The 22,096-nt window shown below is 31.9% G+C and overlaps 1 protein-coding gene across 2 annotated transcripts in view; it reads left to right on the top strand.

Moving 5' to 3' along the window:
* Positions 1-4,441: 4,441 nt before the first annotated feature.
* Positions 4,442-22,096, top strand: part of LOC115877992 (huntingtin) — a 52,534-nt gene continuing 34,879 nt past the window's right edge. For both annotated transcript variants that reach the window (XM_030894345.1, XM_030894346.1), the window contains exons 1-16: positions 4,442-4,637; positions 4,688-4,871; positions 4,926-5,204; positions 5,255-5,396; positions 5,451-5,623; positions 7,337-7,523; positions 7,586-7,789; positions 9,564-9,718; positions 10,051-10,518; positions 11,308-11,463; positions 12,333-12,493; positions 12,546-12,801; positions 12,857-13,088; positions 16,926-17,332; positions 19,772-20,035; positions 20,088-20,321. In XM_030894345.1, coding sequence (XP_030750205.1) covers positions 4,555-4,637; positions 4,688-4,871; positions 4,926-5,204; positions 5,255-5,396; positions 5,451-5,623; positions 7,337-7,523; positions 7,586-7,789; positions 9,564-9,718; positions 10,051-10,518; positions 11,308-11,463; positions 12,333-12,493; positions 12,546-12,801; positions 12,857-13,088; positions 16,926-17,332; positions 19,772-20,035; positions 20,088-20,321 — 3,585 coding nt within the window. In that variant the 5' untranslated portion in view covers positions 4,442-4,554. The remainder of the gene's footprint in view (positions 4,638-4,687; positions 4,872-4,925; positions 5,205-5,254; positions 5,397-5,450; positions 5,624-7,336; positions 7,524-7,585; positions 7,790-9,563; positions 9,719-10,050; positions 10,519-11,307; positions 11,464-12,332; positions 12,494-12,545; positions 12,802-12,856; positions 13,089-16,925; positions 17,333-19,771; positions 20,036-20,087; positions 20,322-22,096) is intronic.

The raw sequence follows: 22,096 nt of genomic DNA, 5'->3' as shown, positions 1-22,096 counted from the left end.
GGCTTTAGAAAAAAACGGAGGACACAATCTCATTAAGGATGTGATTATCTACAACTTTTATCTGAAAACTTTTTGTCTAAAATAGATTATAATGGAATTAGGGACAATTTTTAAAATAGCCGAAATTTGTTTTTTTTTTCGAAGTATCTAGTAAGCCATGAACTTTTTCAAAAATCTGAAAGGCGCATATTTATGACCCCACAAAACTGCAATTCTTTCCTCATTTAACCGGCTCTCTATCTCCAGTAGTTTCCAAGATACCCGTAGAGAACATCGTAGGAAACTCACCCTGTAGGTCCGATTCTGCTTTGTTTCGTAGCTAAAGAGGATAAAAGTCTTCAATTTTTTTTTTCGATTTATTATAATTTTCTTCCAAATACTTTTAGCGATTCGAATGAAATTTTGAGGGTAAAAGTGTGGACATATTCACCAGGGACGTGCATATGGGTTATTACTGAAATATTTTTCTAAAAAAGAAATATTTGCGCCACTGACTTTTTTTCTCTTGTTAGCAAAATTTAGACAATTTAATGCCGATTCAAAGTTGTATATGTTATCGATTTCGATCTCCTTGCTGAGATAAACCCAATTTGATTAATTTACCTTAATCTAAAGCGGCCCATACATTACCAAACAAGTTGCGCGATGCGCAACGTTCCGTTGCACAACTGCATCACCCATGCACTTAGTAAAATTTTGATCAAACTTTATTAAAAGTTGTGCATTGTTTGAGAAACAATCATGTCCTCAATTGCCATTGCGTCAATTATTATCGTATATAACCTAGATGATGTCAATGATAACAAAAAAAACGAAAAAGAAAACAAACAATTTGGATAAAAGAACTAAAATATTGCACAACGAGTGTTATCTTTGATGAGTGTTACCTGCGTAAAAGGGTTAAACTGTGACGGTTATGCTGCCGCACAGTTTGGCTGCAACCACGCTGCAACTGTAGCACGGGATGACTATGCACAACGAAGCGCAACACACACACACTTCACAAGGCGCTGCGCAAACTCCTGTTGCACAATACAATTGAATTAAAACATTCTAGAAACTTATCAAACAATAAGTAACTTCTAAATTAAACAGTAACTGCGCGATAATACGAAGATTAATGGACCAATTGTCTCTGGACACCATTCGAATTCTTTACATCGCCACTTCACAATCCTTAATTATGTATAGCGTTATGTTTTGGGGATCTTCGGCTCTAGCAGAGCAGATCTTCAGGGCCCAAAAGAGAATGATCAGGTGTATGTTTGGCTTGCATCCGAGGACATCTTGTAGGCCATATTTTGCAAAAATTCATGTCCTGACTGTGCCCTCTTTATATTTTCTGTCCCTAGTGATGTTCGTTAAAAATCATTCCGCCCTTTTTGCTACGAACTCGAGTCACTATGGTCCAGATATGGAACGGATTACCAGGGGGCGGGATGATTTAAGCATACCTCTGCATAGCTCGTCTTTTTTTCGGAGGGGCCCAGACTACAGGGCGGTCAAGGCCTTTGAAATGCTCCCAGCAAATATTAGGGCTGCAGGTAGCGATTACCACTTTAGGGGGTCGGTGTTGGAATTTTTGCACACACGCGGTTTTTATAGCTTTAACTTTGAATTTTAATTATGTCCTTTGTCTGAATATTATTGAATTTTTATTATTGTTATATTTGTGTATTTATTACTATGTTTTAATGTTCTAAGATAATATACTCTGTAATGGGATAATATACTCTGTTCTGTGACGTTGCTTTGTGATCGGGAAGATCATTTTGTCGGCAATAAAGTATTTGTATATTTGTATTTGTATTCAATTGCGCAACGCATCAAACGTTACCATACATTGGCAACTCGTTGCGCAACAGCCTGTGTTGCGCAATTTGTTTGATAATGTATGAGCCGCTTAAGTCTAATAGCAACTTTTAAAAAAATTTAATGTCATTAACTGATTAAAGTATTAAATATAAAAGTTAGGTATTAAATGATTCATCCCTGATGAAAAAATATGAAAAAAGATCCTATAAATAATTGTTGAGTGACTGATTCGCTAACACCACACCCAAGTAGCATTTTCACGACTTGCGACCACATGTTTACTAAACACAACGTTGGATTAGTTACAAAAAATAGTTAGCTCCGTACCTTGGGTATTAAAATAAATGTAAACGTTGTTGTAACGTTGTGCCGACGTTGAACTAGTACTACAACAAAGTAAACGCTTCTGCGACGTCGAATAAACGTTGTCTTGTAACCTTTTTTGCTTAAGTGATCTTTAGGTGATTCGGACAACGTAGTTACAATGTTGGGCAATAAAGAGTTTTCCGACGTCACTTTCAGGACCTATTCCAACGTTATGCAAACGTCGTCTGTTTTACTAATTCCAACGTTGTTTAGATTTCCATATTCTTACGTTGGTAGGACGTCAGGTCACTACCTTTTTGCAACTGTATTGAACCATAACCTTAAATCTTAAATTTTCACTTCATTGTTCTGTTCAGTGAGACAGTTCAGTGCTGTTTTTGTTTTTATAAAAAAAAACTTAATTAAAATGGGACGTAAGAAAGGCACATATAAAACTAAATTTAAATATACTTCGACATATTACCGATACTTTATCCACTCCCTCGTTTATTTAGAATATAGAGGGCGGCACAAGCTAGACTCTAGGATGACTAAATTAGGCAATCTTGCGACTAGTATACTACCTGTTAAGGCTGAACTCCGACTTTATTAGTCCAGTATGCGACTACTCGAACTACTCCATCTTAATCTTTAAAACAACAAAGTGAAAGCCGCCATGTTGTTGAATAAGAAAATGTTTCGTTCCTAAAATAGGAATTCCTGCTTTTTGAATACATTAACTTGAAATATTTGACCCTAAACAACACGCGGAAACAATTTTTTTTCGACTGCGAATAAATTATTCTCATTTTACTAAAAAAAAATCAAGAATTTTTTTAAAACTTCTTTAATTTTAAGGCCCATTAGTATTTTTCAATGTAGAAACAATACATTTATCAATAAAGTTGTTTGCGTTTAACTTTTTTGCCTCGTGTAACTAGTTACAGAGTTGGTTAAAGTGTTTCAACACACTTAAATACTTTTGTTTTGTTTTCCTTTAGTGCCATCTGGCATATGTCTCTAACTAAATCATAAAAATAATATTTTTACTATAATGATCCCAATTTAGGATAAAACCAATAAAACGCGACTTAGACGCCATATTATTATAGTTTTGTATTTCTGTGAATTAGGATTTTAAACAACGTTGCAGTTTGTACTAAATTAGGCTGCTAGCCAACGTAGGTATCCAACGTCGTTTCGACCCAAAAATTATTCTCCAAACTAGTGCAGACTAGGGTTGGCACGAGGTTGTGCCGACGTTGCGCCCCGACGTTTGGTCGCGTGACACAACGTTGTCCCGACGTCCAAATGCTGCTTGGGCAGGCTAACACGTAGAAAATACTAGCTGCCTATACGAATAAACACCTAAAAAATTATCTTTAGAAATAAATACATCTTTGAACTCTGCTAAAAAAATGGTTCAAAAAATACCGAATATATCTAAATGTGGAGTATTGTTCTAAGTAACTTTATTTCTAATATACAACAGATGCATCAAAGGAAGTATCTATATTCCCATACACCCGATTTTGAAAAGGAAAATTAGGAAATTAGGAAAAATATGTAGGCTTTTAACGATCATATATAATTGAAACACATAAAAGTGAAAAAAACTACAGAAAACATGCAAAACAAGGGGTACTTACATTTTCAGGAGATTAAACAAGCCTTAAGGAACAGAATACACTCAAATAATGTACAGAAAAATCACTTTCCTATCAAAAATTCAGAAAAATTGGAAGACCGACATAACGACGCGTCGAACGGAAAATATCGCAGATTCAACGTTGTCAGATTGAGCAGATGTAAAGTAAAATATCAATTTTTTGGGTACACAAAATGCTGTATCTAAAAAAAATATTATTTATTCTACTGAAATAAGGGCCATATTATGTGTTTATTACTTTTATCACTATTTTGTAACGGTGCAACATTTCTATTTAGTTCCTTCATCTTTGATCAAAATTTAATAGCTACAATCTGGCTACATCCACGAGGCGCGCATGCGTAGTGTTTATTTATAGTACTTATGAGCATCTTATGAGATGCTTATGAGTTATGAGCCATGAGCAAGTACAGTAAATACAATTACACAAGTAAACTTTTCAACCTTAACGGTTTCAACCAAAGAATATACTATGGTTTCAACTTTAGTTTCAAAGTTTGAACTATGGTTTGAACAGATTGATCAGCCACTTCATAGACAGCAATCTTTATCAGGCAACACAATTAACACAGTGTAAGTATTTTGGGTTTCATACTCTACTAGAAATAAACTTCATCTGTGGCCGTTTATTGACATTTAAAACAGCTGTTTAGTACATTTGTAAACAAAAAGTAAACTCCGGACTGTTTGAACATCTGCAACTGTTTTACCAGAACAATATGGGAAAGATCTTACCAAACTTAGTTTAAAACCAGAAATCCATAATGGCCACACAGGAGAAACTACAGAAATCTTTGGAGACTCTAAAAAATCTGTCAAACTCATCAAATGCATCAGAACAAACAAGGTAAAATTAGTTGAAAAATGTTTGTCATTGTGTGATATTTGTCATTGCAGGAAAAAGGAAATAATACACCATTGCCATAATGTTACTGAAGCCTTTTCCAACCCAACAATTAAAGTGTCGACGAATATTCAAGTTCTTTTGAGTGTTACAATTGACACCCTTTTAAAATTATGCGATGATTCTGAATCAGATATTCGTATGCTTGCTGGTGAATGCTTAAACAGGATTATACTCGTAAAAATTATCTTTACATATATTCTACTATTTCTTTATTAAAAATATGTTTAGGCTGTTAGTGATGGTCACATAAGGAAAGTCCAAATAGAATTACACGAGCAAATAAAGAAAAATAGTTCAGCAAGATCACTAAGAGCTGCCCTGGTAAGGTTTGCCCAGTTAGCTCATCATATTAAACCACAAAAGGGAAAAGCCTATGTTAAAAATTTATTTCCAAGCATCATTAAAATATCGGAATGCAGTGAAGAATCAATTCATGAAACTTTAGCTAGTTGTTTGCCAAAAATAATGAAAGTTTTAGGATGTTTTGCCCAAGATGGTGATATAAAGGTTGGATGCTCTAATTAGTGTTTTAGCAGTACTAATTTTTGTTATTTTAGTTGATTTTAAAAGCTTTTTTGAAAAATATTTGTAGTACTTCACCCGTTATAAGAAGATCAGCTTCAAACTGTATCTTAAATACTTGCATATATTCTCGAACACCATATGTATTATTAACCTATTGTATCAACATTATTTTAGGTAAATTATGAAGTTTATTAGTTTATATTTTATTATAAAAATTAATTATTCTAGATATGGTGCTTCCAGTAAATGATAACCAAGACAATTATGCAATTCTTGGAACATTATATTGTTTAAGAACTTTGTTACCATCACTGAAGGATTCAAATCCAATAAATGATGGGTTTAGCTACTCCAAAGATATTGAAATAATACCACCTTTAGCTCTGAACAAATTTCTTCAAGTAAGAATTTAGAAATATCAAAATATATATATTTTTTCAATAATATACATAGATATGTGTTTTCTGTATTTATATAGCAAATACCATACAAACTTTGATTATTTTTATATTTACAGTAACTATGATATCAAAATATATTGATCTTTTTTCTTCCATCTCTGTCATATGGATGATGTTTTCTATAGGATGTTTTCTATTTTCAACCATTATTAATAGGAGAAAAAGTTGAGCGGTTTTTTAATAGTCGTAAACAAGATATTATATATTGAAATTCTTTAGGTTTTTCCAGTAATAATCTTACGTTCTCCTGCATTAATATATGAACATAAGTTATTATGCCTCATTAGAAGTATACATGAAAATGCTTTGTCATGGATAAAAATACAATCCATTTCTTATTAAGTTTATAAAAAAAATATTTTTCATTGCTATAAACTTTCTATAAAAATATAATCTACACAAAAAAAATTGTGTGCTCTATGTGCGCATATTTGAAGTGAAACGTCTACTAACAACTAGGTATTAAATTGAAGGACTTGAAGGACATGTTTGAAAAAATGTAGTTTGAAATGTTGAAAAAGTAATAAATTAAAAAAATATTTTTTTACGCGTAACAAATACTTTTTTACACTTAAAAAATAGTTTTTTGTGGGTAGCAAATAGTTTTTTACATGTAACAAAAAATGTTTACACTTAAAAAATAGTTTTTTACGTGTGACAAATAGCTTTATATGCTTCACAAATACATTTTTACACGTAAAAAATTGTTTTTTGGGTGTAACATTTTTTTACATGTAACAAAAAGTTTTTTACGCGTAAAAACTATTTTTTTACGTGTAACAAATAGTTTTATATACCTAAAAAATGTTTTTTTACCTGTAACAAGTAGTTTTATACGCGTAAAATAAAAATTAATAAATAATTTGATTCACTTTCACAAACTTTTTATTAAAATATCATATACCGGGTGCGTCTCAAAGGTGGCTCACCCCTATAACTTCTTTATTTTTGCAAATAAAAAACGAGATTTGGTATGTTAGTATATGACATAAATTTGGATTGATTGACGTATTCAATTGTTTTCGGTAACTTCCTGTTTCACCGAAAATGACAACAACTTTTGATTTTTAAATGGCACCCTCGGTATTTTTTAATTTATTCGATAGAAAATGTAACTCTAAATAGAATGACATATCATACCTCAACTTTTGACTCTCGCTTAAAAAATTGTATTTTAAATTTCAATGTAGAGCACCATGGCTGTGTTAAAAACACTAATTTTTAATCAAGGAGCCTTGGAAAAATAGACTTGATGTTTTTAATTCTTGTCCTGGTCGGTTAAAAGATGCCCAAATCGTATTTTTAATCATATCTCAATTTTTTCAACTGGAGCAATGGTAGCTTATTAGCATATTTGGAAAAAGCATTTTTTTACGAATAATTTGGTACCACACACTTGATATTTCGAGTCAAATTGTTGTTATAAACCACATGTTACAAATTCAAATAAACCAGATGCGAAAATGTCAAAAGTTGACATATGATATGTCATTCTATCCAGACTGTCATTTTCTATCGAATAAAGTAAAAAAATACCGTGGGTGTCATTTAACACCAAAGACCATTACATAAAATGTGTGATAAAGATTTGTTAATTAGGCTATTTAAAAAATAAAATAAAAACATATTGTAAATGATGCGCTGATTTTTTAGATTTATGAATTATGCCTGTATTATCTAAATAATTCCGATCACAACATCGTAAATGCCTCTTTAGAAGCACTAAACAGTTTACTATCAAATATAACAGATGAGCTGAAGAGCAAACTGATATCTTCCAGTGGAATTGACAAGTGCAGAATACACAAAAGCCAATCATTTAATAACATAAGGTCCCCTAGTAAGTGTTCAATTTCTTTAGTTAATTGATTTTGTTTATATTTGTTTAATACGTCTGTTTAGGCCAGTTAAGTATAGCAACCAATGTAACTTCTGAAGATAATTTATTTGCTGAATGTGAACTTACTGAGACTATACATGCAGATATTGAAAAATGGATTGGGGAATCAAAACTATCTGTAATGACTATGTCGCAAATAAATGTTAGTGAAAAAGCGAACGTTTTAGATAGTCATCCTGGGCCAAATCTAAATTTTCAAGATTATGGTAATATTTAAAATTATTAATTACCTCTTATATCATATTCATTATATTGTCAGACGTACAGGGTAACTCAGTGTTCTGAAAAATATCTATATCAGTATTTCTAGTTGACATTTTTACTCCATTATTTTTTACAAAATATACCGGAGATATACAAGGCTATTAACAAAATTACATTTATGTTGTAGTTTTTTTAAAGCTCATAATCAAGGAATTTAATAATCGTTGAAATTCCCATTACTAGAATATAGTATTTCCAAAGTCAATTGGAAGTACTGGGATTCTTAATTCGTTTGTCCCGACGATGCCGACAAAGACAGTGCCGAAATCAAGACCAAATCACTTTTTCTTCTTCACGTCTTCAGAAAAACTACATATTCTAATGGATTTAAAATATTATTTTTAGATATTTTTTTCTACTCATTTAAAGCTCCTTAATTGTAAAAGAAAAAACTGTTGATGATTTTTTTGTGTCTCCTTCAAAACTGTTCATACAAAAACTGAATAATTTGCTTTGTAATTTACATTACTCCAAACTAAATATGTGTTTCTTATTTATAGATGGAAATTTTCGGTGAACAAAATTTGCCTTTTGCCTTTTTTTAAGAGTGAGCATATGTCGTTAATTCACTTATCTGCAACAAAAAAATTAACTATTCATGGAAGCCACGCCACTTGATGATTCAATAAATATGATTTATAAAAAATGTCTATACCTATGTGGCGAATTCATCTCTCCAAAAAATCTTATATGGGTATTTCGCCACTGCAAGAAAATCTACAAAATAAAATAGTTATTTTTTGTAAACACTTCTGCGTTAATCCAAACGGAAACTACTTGTCAGAAGTGTACGCAGAAGTGTTTACAAAAAATAACTATTTTATTTTGTAGATTTTCTTGCAGTGGCGAAATACTCATATACGATTTTTGGAGAAATAAATATGATTTATTGTGCTAATGCAGTTAACAAATATTGCAAAATAGAAAATTAGGAAATAAACTTGAGTTTTGTATATAAAAATTATTTATCAAATCATAAAGTTCGGTAAAACTGAGTTCAATAATATTCCATTCACAGCCATTTAAAATAATAAAGAAAGATATGAAGGGTCCAGGGAAAAACTTGATAAGCGCCAATTTCTTAATTTTAGGGTTTGGCTAGTCCCTACGAAATGTAAAAACTCTGCAGGGTAATAAGTTAATTCATTTGATATATGCCTAGTAAAAATATAGCATGCACGAAAAGAACCTGATAACCACCAACCGTCCAGTGCTCTCCTGTAAAATTAGTAAAATGACGCTTATTATGTTTGGACCTGGACACTTCATTGGTAATATACTTTTATCTTACTCTGTATATAGCATCTAAAATTACGAGCATACAATTATTCTGAGAGAGCTCTAAATGTGCAGAAAATTTAGTTTAAAAAGGCTCATATTTTAAAAACCACAGAAATCGGTATAAATTATAACAATTTATTTGTTATAATTTTTTTATTATTTTTTTTGGTATTTTTACAATTGAAATTTTATTGCAAATTCACTGGGCCAAAAATAATAGACAGAGTATTCTACTTTTAAAAATACTCTAGTTTTAATGTGAAAATATATTTGAATCACTTTGTATATTTAGGAAATTATTTGTAAAATCTGCCCTACTATTATCCCGACGTTTAAAAATATATATTGAGATGGAAATATCAAATCTAAAATACCTGTATCTTCGGCCTGTATATAAACGGTAGAAAAACGTATTAATAAGAATTTTTTTTCAAGCTAATGTTTCAAGCCAACCAGAAAGATATGACTTGGAACTAAAGAGTAAAAGTATCGGTGATAACTTAGACAAATACAGTGAGAATTCTTCAGAAGAAAGTGTTACAGCTTCAGAGAGTGTCGACAAATTATTATATCCAGAAGTAGATATTCAGGTTTGTTTCTTTTATTTGTATTATTAACCATTCAATATATATGTTGTAAATGTTCGAAATGCGGTAAACCCTAGGATAAGCGCGCTAAACCTAGGATTTACCGAAAGCATGTGGTACAAGCCCGAAAACTATTTATTTTGCTTCCATTTCGGACTTTTACCGGACCCAAACAGTAAATCTTAGGATTTACCACACCACATTGGTAAAAGTACGAATAAGCAAGTGCAAGTTTTACCACTTGCTTTTGGCAAATTCTAGGTTTCGCGCTTATCCTAGGTTTTACCCTTTGGTTTTACCGCATTTAGGATAAATAATTCTATAATTATTTTTAGGAAATCGATATTGGAAATTACTTGGATAAATGCCCATCTCTTTTGTACTGCACCAGACTGATTACAAAATCGTTTTTACTAAATGGCTTACCAGGAAATTATATTTCTGACAAACTTGTGAGAGTATCTGTAAAATCTTTAGCATTAGCATGCCTATCCTCCATATTTCGAATTTATCCTCAAGGATTCTTTAAATACCTGGACAAGAATTTTTCTGATGCAAACAGAGGACAGTCGTGTAGGATTAGTAGTCAAGGAATATGTGATATAATGTTATTTGCCGATCACTCTGATCCCCAACTAAGAGGGGCAGTGAGGGGAATAGTATCTAATTTAGTTTATTCAGTTCTAACAGAGAGCAATTTGGATTTTGATGGTTGGATGTTAAATTTGCTTTCTACAGAAGGAAATGTTTGTAAAAATGGAAAGTATTATAGAATTGAAGATTTTATTTCAATATTATATAAGGTAAGTACGGAGTTTAGAAAAATAAGTTTTGTGTGATTAATTTTTTAGGGTTCCGTACCCAAAGGGTAAAAACGGGAACCCCATTACTAAGACTTCGCTGTCCGTCCGTCCGTCCGTCTGTCACAAAAGTCTATCTTATGAAACATTATAGCTAGACAGTTGAAATTTTCACAGATAATGTATCTATGTTGCCGCTAAAAGAACAAATACTAAAACAGAATTAAATAAATGTTTATAAATAAAAAAGTACTTTCACTAAACATTATCTTTTAAGTAAGAATTTTACAAAGAATCTTTCAAGTCCTCGGTGGCCGCGTGGTTAAAGCGTTAGGATTTTTCGCTGCTATGACGTTGGAGCCCTAGTAATAAGGCAGGTTCGAATCCTAGTCAAGGCGACTTTTTTTAATCGTTTTTTTTTTATTTTTACATATTTATTTTTACTTTTTACATATTTATTATTGATTAATACAATTTTTAGTAATGTGTTTCTTCATTTTTTTTAATTACTTATACGCCCATTCAAAATTTCAGCTAATTCGGAAACAAGTTTATAATAATATAGTGTCTAATGTATAGATAATGAATGGTACGGAACCCTTCGTGCGCGAGTCCGACTCGCACTTGACCAATGTTTTATTTTTTTTATTTGAATAAAATTTAGTTGGACTGAATTTAACTTAATTTATGTATTTTACTTTTTAATAAATTTGATTTTGTATATTCGAAAATAGTTTATAAAGCATGCATATCTGAAGATTTCCTTTTCATATGACTGAATTTATTTTTCAGGGTTTACAAGATGAGAATTCTAATTGTTTGAAACATACATTGTTAAGTGTAAATATGATTATTAATTTGTTATTGGAATCAAGGAGCTGTTATAAAGTTAGTCCTCTTTTAAATGTTTTACCACTTGTAGGTAATAATCCATATTGGTTAGTTAAGGTAATTATATTTTCATATATTTTTAAAAAAGTTGTTTAAATTAATTTAGTTTATTTGATATTTTTATGGTTTATATAAAAATAAGATGATATTAATGAAAACACAATTATATAAAATAAACTACAATATGAGTGTTTTTGGTTGTTACTGCTTTTATTCGTATATGTTTTTATAGCGTGCTGGCAACTGTTACTTTTTGGTCAGTATTTACATGTGTGGAAGTAAATCGCATAGGGATCTTATAAAGTCGGAGTGAGAGAAATGCTACGGTGTGCTGTTGCGGCGTTGTCGGTACGCCTTTCCCTAACAAGTAAAGTAAAATCACCATCGCAAACCGCTTATTTTTACAAGAATTTTTTTTGGAAAATATAGATTTCGAGATATTCTCGATAGATTTAGAGATATCGATTTTTAAATTCAGAGTTCTAATAGCGCGACCACTGTCGAACACCAACTCAATTCCACTTATTTTTACCAAGAATACAAGTGTTTCTAACTTGCACTTAAAACTTTTCAAGCTATAGGGAAAATTACAACGACTCGTTAATAAATAAACACATAAAGCATCACGAAACGTAATTAAATCATGAAGCTGAACGCATGATGTACACATTTCTCTGGAACTTTAAGAACTGACAGATGTACTGATTGAGGCGACTGGTCGACTGCGACAAATCTGCTATATCCCCTTCCACGTCTCTTAACGATGTGCACAGTTTCTTGGTTTATTTCATACGTTTGGCAACGTGTTTACTGTCCTCTTTTTGTTCAGTACATTATAAACGCATTGTACTCTTCTTACATACGGAAATCTCGACCCAAGACTAACCTTTGCCAGCCCTTAGTATTTAATGTCTTATATTTCTTAGGTAACATTGTGTGAACTCGTTTCAAAACTGTCATATGTAACAATTTTCTACATAACAGGAGACAATATATTTCAAAGTAAAATAATACACAATATTTTGCTAGAATTTTTAAAAGACAGTGATCAAAGAATTAGAACTGCTGCCGCCAATGCTTTAGCAGAGTAAGTCAATTTTAACAAATAGTTATATTTTCTTTATCAAAACACATTTTAGAATAATACCAAACTTATATTTCGAGGAATATCATCCAAAAGAAAGTCTTACAACAACCAAAGCTCTTAGTAGCGATTTTAAATTTTCCTATGACGAATCTGAAACAAACTTGTACAAAGAAAATTTTATTGAGTCTATGCCGTTTCCGTACTCGAAGATCGGTACTGATATTTCAAAGCAAGTCGACTGTTCTTTGTCAAAAATTATCATGAAACTATATTGCAATATATTGTCATCGAATTACAAATATTTTATTGTAAGTATGGTAGAAGATATTTTTAACATCTGAAATACATAACATAAAATTTTAGTATGGTTGTATTGAGGCACTTTCTATACTTTCAACATATTACCCTTGTACAATATACAGAAAGTCTTGGTGTGATTATAAAAATTATAAATATAGCGAAGTTGACGTTTCCATGACTTATAGTACTGAGGATCTTTTCACTTTGTGTGTCAACCTATTAAGTAACTCAGTGCATATTTATGATATACCTTTTATCACCAATCTTATGAATTTAGCTGCTAATTTATATGCAGGTAAATATTTTCTATTTTTATTTTATATTGTATGTTTGAAATAGCAGGTTTAGTCGTGACTAAGTTAAGAATAAACTCAAAAGTCAAGTGAGGATGCAGTCAATAATTACCACGTAGGCTAATAAAACTACTTTATCAATTTGTCTTTTGACAAATTGAAAATAGTTATTTATGATATAAGTGCTAAAAGTGGTTTTAAGTGGGTGAGAACTATTTTTTCTACAAACAAGTTTATGCCTGTATATATCAAGGTATTATTACTTTTTACGTTAATGAATAATTCATAATATGTCATTCTGAAATCATATTCATATCAAATCATATCAAATTAATTATGAAGTTTATGGTTGCTAGCGTAATTGAAAGATTCCAAACATTCAATCATTTGTTGTTAACTAATGTCAAATTTGTGCCTCAACTCTTGTAAAATGATGGAAAGTGATCAAGATTATTATTATTATTATTATTACCCAGCAAGTCCAAGGATCAGTACGGGTTTTTATATAATCAGTTTTTGAAATGGTGTGACCTAAAAAATGTTAGTGGCACTGGCAAGTTCAGTGAAAAAGTACTTTTAGCATACTTCGAAGAAAAGTCCAAAATATGGAAATCGTCAACGCTTTGGTCAAATTATTCCATGGTCAAGGCGATTATAAAGATTAACAATCTTCTTGCAGAGGCGTCGGATGAAATATACCTTATGAAAAAAGTTGCCGTAATTTTCGGCATATTTGGAGCGTGCCGTCGTAAAGAACTATGCAACTTGACATTAAATAATATCGAGGATGTAGGAACTTCATTAATCGTTGCATATTCCAATTACAAAAACTAATGTGGAACGAACATTTGTTATTACTGGTACATTATATTTGAATTATTACAAAAAGTACATAGCTCTCCGTCCAGCGACCATCAACCATTCAAGAATATTTATAAAATATATTATGAATAAATGTGCTACGACTCCAGTTGGAATCAACACATTTGGTAAGATGCCTGCCAATATTGCTAAATTTCTACATTTGTCCGATTCTCATCTTTATACTGAACATTACTTCCGAAGATCTTCAGCTTCCGAAGATCTTCATCTGATTCTGAGTATTGCAGGCCAAATTTTATCCAGAACCTCAGCGGATACTACCATTGCTTCTAATCTTGGTACAAGATTCACGTCAGAGATAACTTCTACTTGTACTACAGCTATAAATGAAATTGGCCATGGAATAACTTATTCCAATTATAATTTCACTAATTGTACATTTAATTTGAGTAAATAATTATTAACGTTGACTTGATTTTTCTTATTTTTTTTCAATTATCGCTTCAGTGTTAAAGGTAAATCACGGGACTTAGTTATAACACCAGTGCTAAAAGTAAATGACTTTTACCATTAGTGACATAATGTCACATTTTAAGCACTGACAGCATGCGTTAAAAATTACATTTTTACTGACGTTTGTAGAAAAAAGTAGTTTTATTAGCCTACGTGGTGCTATTGGCTATATCCTCACTTGAATTTTGAGTTTTTTGAAAGAAATATATATATGGTTGAATAAAAGCGGCATCGCAGTAGGCATAGAATTTACATTTCACTTTAAGTTTTCCTATGTGTTCCGCTGCATTTCTTGGTAATGATACTAGTGCTACAAATTGTTGCTATTGCGGCAAAGATTCGTGTAATGGCACATAAATATATTCTAATATTACCACATATTATATGTTGTTATCGCCTGTCTAGTAATAAAATCAAGTTTCATTGAATGTGTTAGACAATGATTCAGTATTAAAACTAAAAGAATTTCGGACTTCCATTGTCTTTATTTTTTACACAACGTTCCGGTCAGATCGAAGTATCACTGACCGATATCAAATGGTTGGAAGCCCGGGGTGGCCAAAAAGAACCCCATTGGAAAAAGCGCAAATTTAAAAATGCCGTATTTATTTCTGCTGAACAGTCCATTCAAGCAATCTACCGATATTTCGTTTTCAGTTCTTCTAAAAATGTCTGTATTTAATATACCCGTAAAGACAATCTTTGAGTGTGCTTTGCAGGAAGAAGCCGTTCGGCCAAAGATTTTATGGTCTATTCCTACTATATCCCCAATAGGCGGGAGTTAATATATTTCTTTTCTTCAACATGAAGAAGAATATTCAAGTCATTGTTGTTTTCTCGATTATTTTAATTTTAAAGTAAATGTTTGCAAATAATTTTTAAATGGCTATTCAAAATAAAACGAAATTCTAGACAAAAGTACAACTTTAATACCTCTTCAGAAAAGTCTAATATACCTTTTGTATAAAATTATCTGGAGATGGAGAGATAATATTTGACCTTTTCAATATTTACATGGGATTTTCCAAGAACGGTAAACTAATAGGATTACTCATCCTCATAAGACGTACGTTCGTCTCTTCCCGCGCTTGAACTGACAGTTGTGACGTCATTGTAGTCCTTGTCATGATAGTGTGTATTCTAGTGGCCTATGGTAAACTTATCAAAATAATAGCTGAGAAATTTTGAGTTAATTATTTTGTCAATTTTAAATGGGAAAAAGGTGTTTTTAAAGTTTTTAGAGCTATAGAGTGTATAAATACGTTCATTTTGTGTTGTGGATTGTGACAAAGTGCTTACTAAGTGCCTACGATATTGTTTATTAATTATTTTAAAGCAAAATATAGAAGTACTCTAAAAAGAATGCTTGCAAAAGGTGGTGCTGGGAACTGCTGTTCTTAAAAATGCATTATCCGAGTATTTAATACGATTTATACAGTTACTTTTCTATACTGCATACATATAGGGTGTTTAAATAAATAAACTAAATAATGAACGTTTTGCATTCGGCAACCAATAATGCACGTGTGTGTATTATTGGTTGCCGGATAAGGACTAATAACCATAACAAGGACTACAATGACGTCACAAAGCGAATAGTTTTCGCATGCACCTGGCGTACACTTTTGGCTGAATGAGCAGTCCTATTAGGTTAACTGTTCTTGGGGATTTCCTATGTCCCCGTGTTTCGATACCACCACACGGTATATCAAATGAATGTCCCAAATTGGAATAGAGAACCCAAAGGTGGTATTCTTAAAAGGGTACTCTATCAATTGACATAACTTGTAATGCATGAGCTAGGCATACTGGTAACAAATGCAAAACTGTCTCAGGCTGTTTTTGGCAGATCTTGCAATTAACATCCCCAGTGTTAGAAATTCGAGTGTGGTAACCAAAAGTGTATTTATTACAATAATGGAATGGTTGCAAAACAATTGGCTAAAATGGCCTAGTGTTTTGATGTTTCATATTTCTTAAAAAGCGTGTTGTAAGTTGTTGATATTCCCTAGCAAAAATTGCTGTTATTCTCCTGCTTTGATTTATTATTTCATCCAACCAGTCGTAAATCTGTAAACCCTATCTTAAGCAGCTGTTCTTGTTACCTGAAGAGATATTCTCCATTGTCGACGATATCTTGACTTCGAACAAGCTGCAGTAGAGTATCGGCGATGTTGGCATTCTTGTATATTGTATAAATTACTATTCGGCCATATAGATAATCCCAACCCGAAAGACATTGATCTCATGGCTGATATTGGAGATAAAAATGCACTGGATTGAATAGCGATGACGAAACTCCAATTTATCTGCATCATCTGGCGAGTGTCTATATTTTTTAAAAACGTTTTATTATTAGTAGCATGTGTATACTAAAAACGAACAGAAATTATATTTTATACCCACTGCAATGTCGTTTCTATTCTAGCAAAGACTTAACACATCAATAAATTTCAAAGTTTACCTCAGAAATAAAACAAATAATTTTTTTTAATTTAACATAGGCCATGCAACTTTGTTACTAAAACCGGTAGACTTATCCGATACCAGCCACCAGACCTGGTCAATGATTCCCAGTAGTTCAATTAAACCGCTCTCGGACGAATATCTGCTTCACACCGTCAAGCTCCTCAACATTTTCCATTGCGCCATCAACGACATAGTACCGGTCGTGCCGCAATCCAAAACAGTGTTGCCTCATTTGCCTTCTACTGGAACACTGTCGCCGATAAAACGAAGAAGGAGCGAAGATAAAAAGTCGCCGGCCGTTCCAGGTCGGATTGTCATTGAAAGAGACGAGAAAATCGATAAGAAGGAGCATATTAAAGCGGTGCATGTCGGGTATTTTGCCGGATCTCAACATTACATGAAACTTTTTGAGGTACTTCGCAGTGCTTTTGTTAATTATAAGGTAAGTACATCATTGCAATGCCATCACATACTTGGAATATACAGTAATCGCAAAACATTTTCCGATGCACATCATCAATCATATCTAAATTGACATAAAGCCTATAAACCTGAGTATGTAAGTATAACCTAAAAAATAAAATTTTGCCAAAAATGTTTAAATTAGTTGTATAATTTAAGATACCTAACAGCTCTTCATTTTACTTCATAGAGCAAATGATTATACCAGATATTTTATTTAGATTAAAGCTGCAAAAGTTAGTTTAAAGCGATTTTTATTATCGCTATGTTGGTCACATTGCGCCGCAATCAGCAACGTTGTCGTTTATTATTTGACAATTATCATAATGTCAGTCATTATTTTGTATAATATCGTGTTGTTGAATCTTTGGGAGTAATTCTCTTTTTTTGCCGATTTTCATAGTCTTTTTAAAAATCAGGCAACGGCCTAGCTACGTTGAAGCACCTGTTCCCATTAGAACACCGAAGTTAAGCGACGTAAGGCGATACTGGTGGATGGACGGGTGACCGGGTCGAAACTCTGTATCGTGCTGTTGTCCAAGGGAAAAGTGTAAAATCTATTGATACACACTGCTCATTCACGCCGGTTCGAGGCCGGATGAGATGTTGAGATAATCTCGTGAGTAAGAGTTAATTTAGACACTTCCTAAGTCGGTAGGCCACTGACCATGATATGGCCGAGGACCGCAGTTCGGATTCCGCGTAAACAAAGTAGACCCCGTCCAGATTAGCCCTAGCAGCAAAAAGGAGACGTTGACTGAAATCTTTACTTTTTTTTTAAAAAAATTGTACTTCTAAGCACAAACAGTTCTTCTAAGAACAAAATTCTTGAGTTTTTGTATTGCATTTCTTGAAATTGTGTGTTGAAAATATGCCGAAGCATTTAAACAGTCGAAGCAAAGAGCTTTTAGCTTCCCTGATAAACTATTTTGAACGAGAACGTGACAATAAAGGCGCTTTATTACCCTTGATTGCAGTCAGAGAAATAAGTTTGATTGGTAAGCATATTATACCACTTTCAAAGTTCAACGTTAGGTCCAATTTCTACGTTAGTTCTTGGTATATTCTGTGACTATTAGTTTTACATTAATGGCACCCTCTTAGTTGTTATTACCACTTGTGGTGTTGTAAGTTGTGTGTTGTGCATCAATAAATAAATAACCCATAATAACGCTTAGAATAATCTTCATAATGGACTAGTTTTACCAATATGTAATTAGTAAAATAAGCTATAAAACAAATAAATCAATTATTAATATTAATTATTAAATTAAAAATAAAACTCTCTTTAAAAATCTTTAAAATATGTTATAGTTACTACTTATAGTTTTATGATATATTCCATAAATCTATCACAATCTGACAGCGCTGTTGCCATCGCTTGTCACTTAAAGTAAATCACGTGCATCGGAAATTGTTTTGTGATTACCGTACATTACAACATTACAGGAAGCTCCTAAGGGAACGACAGTTCGTATTGAAATCAAAAGTTGTAATTACTTCCGGTGAAAGAAGAAGTGACCATAAACAATTGAATACGTCAATTATCCTAATTCCTAATTTATGTCATATACTAACATACCAAATCTCGTTTTTTTATCTGAATAAAATAAAAAAGTTATAGGGGTGAGCAACTTTTGAGACGCAACCTGTATATTAAAAAAATGTCTCTAAATTAACCTATGTTCCTGTTTTATTTCAATACAAGCTGTATTTTTGGAGCTTCCTCGGCGTATTCGAAGTGCCACTGTATATTTATTAAATAGTGTATTTAATTTTATTTTTAGCCGACCATACTAATAGGTATAGTAGGATATTAAGCAAACCAAACCAAATAACTCACTTATTAAGATCGGCAAAAAAAAGTTTTTTTTAATTTCACTCAAAATGAGTTATTTGGGTCATAAATGACCTAAATACAAAATATTTTCATGGTGTCTGTCTGTCCGTCTGCCGTCTGTAACACGATAAATCAAAAACCGCTAAACCGATTTTAACCAAATTTGGCACAAAAATACTGTGGCACCCGAGAATCTGGCCATTAGATTTTGGTGGGGGTGGTGGGTTGGTAAGGGGGTATGGGAGGGGGTTAAAATTTTTAAAAAATCGTAACTCCAAAATTACAGTAGCTAGCGAAACGCGGTTTTCAAATTAAGATTAGGAATAATATTTGCAACAAAATTTGTAATAACATCAAAATCAGTCAAAGTCGCAGTTTTCGAGATATTAACATATTTTGGTATGGGCGGCTATACGTGCCTCCCGGCGCCAATTTTTTAATTTCTTATAAGGTGTATTAATTTCTTTACAATTTTAAACCCAACACAACTTCTTGAGGTTAAGAGTATACAAACTCGCATTTAACACTTCTAATCGATATCATTTAAAACTAATTACATCACCTTCAAACCACTTTTAGACATCGTTGGATCCAAAGGACTCTGGAAACTTTCTGGAACTACTAAGAAAAACGTTACGGACCCTATCTGTAATGCTAGAAGTTGCAACATTAAATGAGTTTGGACGCATTTCTGAAGAAATCTTATCATATTTATTGTCAACCTTTAATTTAGAAACTACCATAACTGTACAGTGTGTCCAACAGTTACTTAAATGTCTGTTTGGAAGCAACTTAACATCGAGTGTGACAGATATTCTAAATGAGAATAAAAAACAAAACGAAGTACTTATATCTATCTTTAAAATAAAACAATATTTTAGTCAGATCCTTTTAGAATGAGAATTATAGCTTCTATTATAATATTTTTCAAAAACCCAGTGAAGAAATGTCGGTGTGTGTAAACTCTTTAAAAAACATCAACAAAATTGAGTGCGATGGAGACAGTACAGTTATGGGATACTTGCACAGGCGCGACGTAAAGAAACCGATTACTTTTACGAGAGCTTCTGATAAAACTTTAGCAAACTACATCAGAATATTCGAGCCCATGGTTATTAAGTCTTTAAAGGTAAGTTTTTTATTTTACATACTTGTTTTAAAACTGTTAAGTATGTCCAGTGATAGGTACCCTTAAAAAATAATCCTAAGGAAGCGATCTAATGGCGCGTTCTCACGACTCGTGTACTTGGCAAGTATTTTTTATTGGCCTACAGGGTCTGGCGGGAGTGCGGCGTAGTTCCGATAATAAATAACTTATAAATTCTGTATAGATGCTCAACGCACCGTGTATACCCTGTATACCAATTACAAATGTTTGTCAAGTACACGAGTCGTGAGACTGCGCCTTAATATATAGTCTGTCCAACGATAAAATCCTTGACAGCGATGGATTTATCTGTCATTTTAATTTCAAAGTAGTTTATTTGATTTAAAAAAAATAGTTGGTACAATTGCAGGCATAGCAGGAAATTAATATATTTAAAATTTGACTGACAAGTGATTCACACAAAATATATTGTGAAAAAAACTGTATAAAACTAAAAAAATGTCATCAAGTTATTTTATTTAAAAAAAATTGTTACGGTATGTGTTAATACAAAACAAACAAGAGTGTATTTTAAACACCACATACCAAAAAAATATAAAAAATAACTATTCCTTACTTTCAAAATTCAAGAAACTTCCTACATATATTATTGTATTTATTAATATAACTTATGTACAAATAAAAAAATTGAATATTGCACAGGAATAAATAAAATACAACATAAAACAAAATATTTTATTAATAATGACATTTACTGAAAGTATACCTTAAAAGTTGGTTAATTTACTTTAATCTTAGTTTTTTTAAACCAGTACCTTTTGAGATTATATTTCTGCATTACTAAAATCTATTATTTACCTATCGTGTGATATTGCTATTTTACACAGCTATAGTAAACGCCACGAATGTTTGGGAGTGATTCATCGGTTGCTACCATGTGAACCAATCTGTTCAAGGTCACATAAAACTTAATTCCAGTGCCGTGTGGTGTTTCAAGTCATATAATAATCAATATATAGTCTGTTGTAATTTGTTGTTTTAACTGTCAAAGTCTTGTCAAAACATATATTTGGTTCTTTGAATAAGAAGACTAAGGAAGGAGCATATCAAAAATCTTAGGTACACCGCGATGGGCCTCAAATATGGCCGACTTAAATTCCGGTTTATCAGTGTCGTTCTAATTTTATTTAGAAAATGTAAAACTATGATGTAGGGTAGACGTGGGGTAGACTCAATAATTTGTTGTTTTATTTTACGTTGTGTATAAATGTTGGTAGTTATTAAAATTGTTATAAAAATATATAATTCTAATAAAAATAGATAAGTTATAATAAGTATTTATTAACACAAACATCCGATACGCTACTGAAGCAGGTAAGTCAAATTAACGTATCTAAATTCTTTGACATCTAATCTTTGACAAGTAATAAATAAAAGCTAAAATGCAAAGAAAAATATATAATTTAGTTAGTTTAAGTGAATTTCATAAATGATCGGTTTACTACACGTATGTATATTATATAGTCACTTACTAGCGAAAAGTTGTTCCATTATTTCACTCAATTTTTGCCGAGATCTACCGCACGCTACACAACCAACTATTTTAGAGTCTTTTTCGATAAATCGCGATAGTGTCACTGTTAATTTAAGTTCTGCCACAATTTCCATCTAGATTTACTACCTTTATACAACTATCAGTAGTAGAATAAATAATAAATAACATAAAATAAGCTCCATAAAGACTGACAAATCCACAAAATTTCAAATCAAATTCAAATGTGTCAAATGAATCGTCA

Source organism: Sitophilus oryzae, unplaced genomic scaffold (genome assembly GCF_002938485.1).
Source record: "Sitophilus oryzae breed Bouriz unplaced genomic scaffold, Soryzae_2.0 scaffold_149_pilon_pilon, whole genome shotgun sequence".
Lineage (NCBI taxonomy): Eukaryota > Metazoa > Arthropoda > Insecta > Coleoptera > Curculionidae > Sitophilus > Sitophilus oryzae.
The sequence above is the reverse complement of the archived record's forward strand: the minus strand, read 5'-3'. Positions and strand labels throughout refer to the sequence as shown.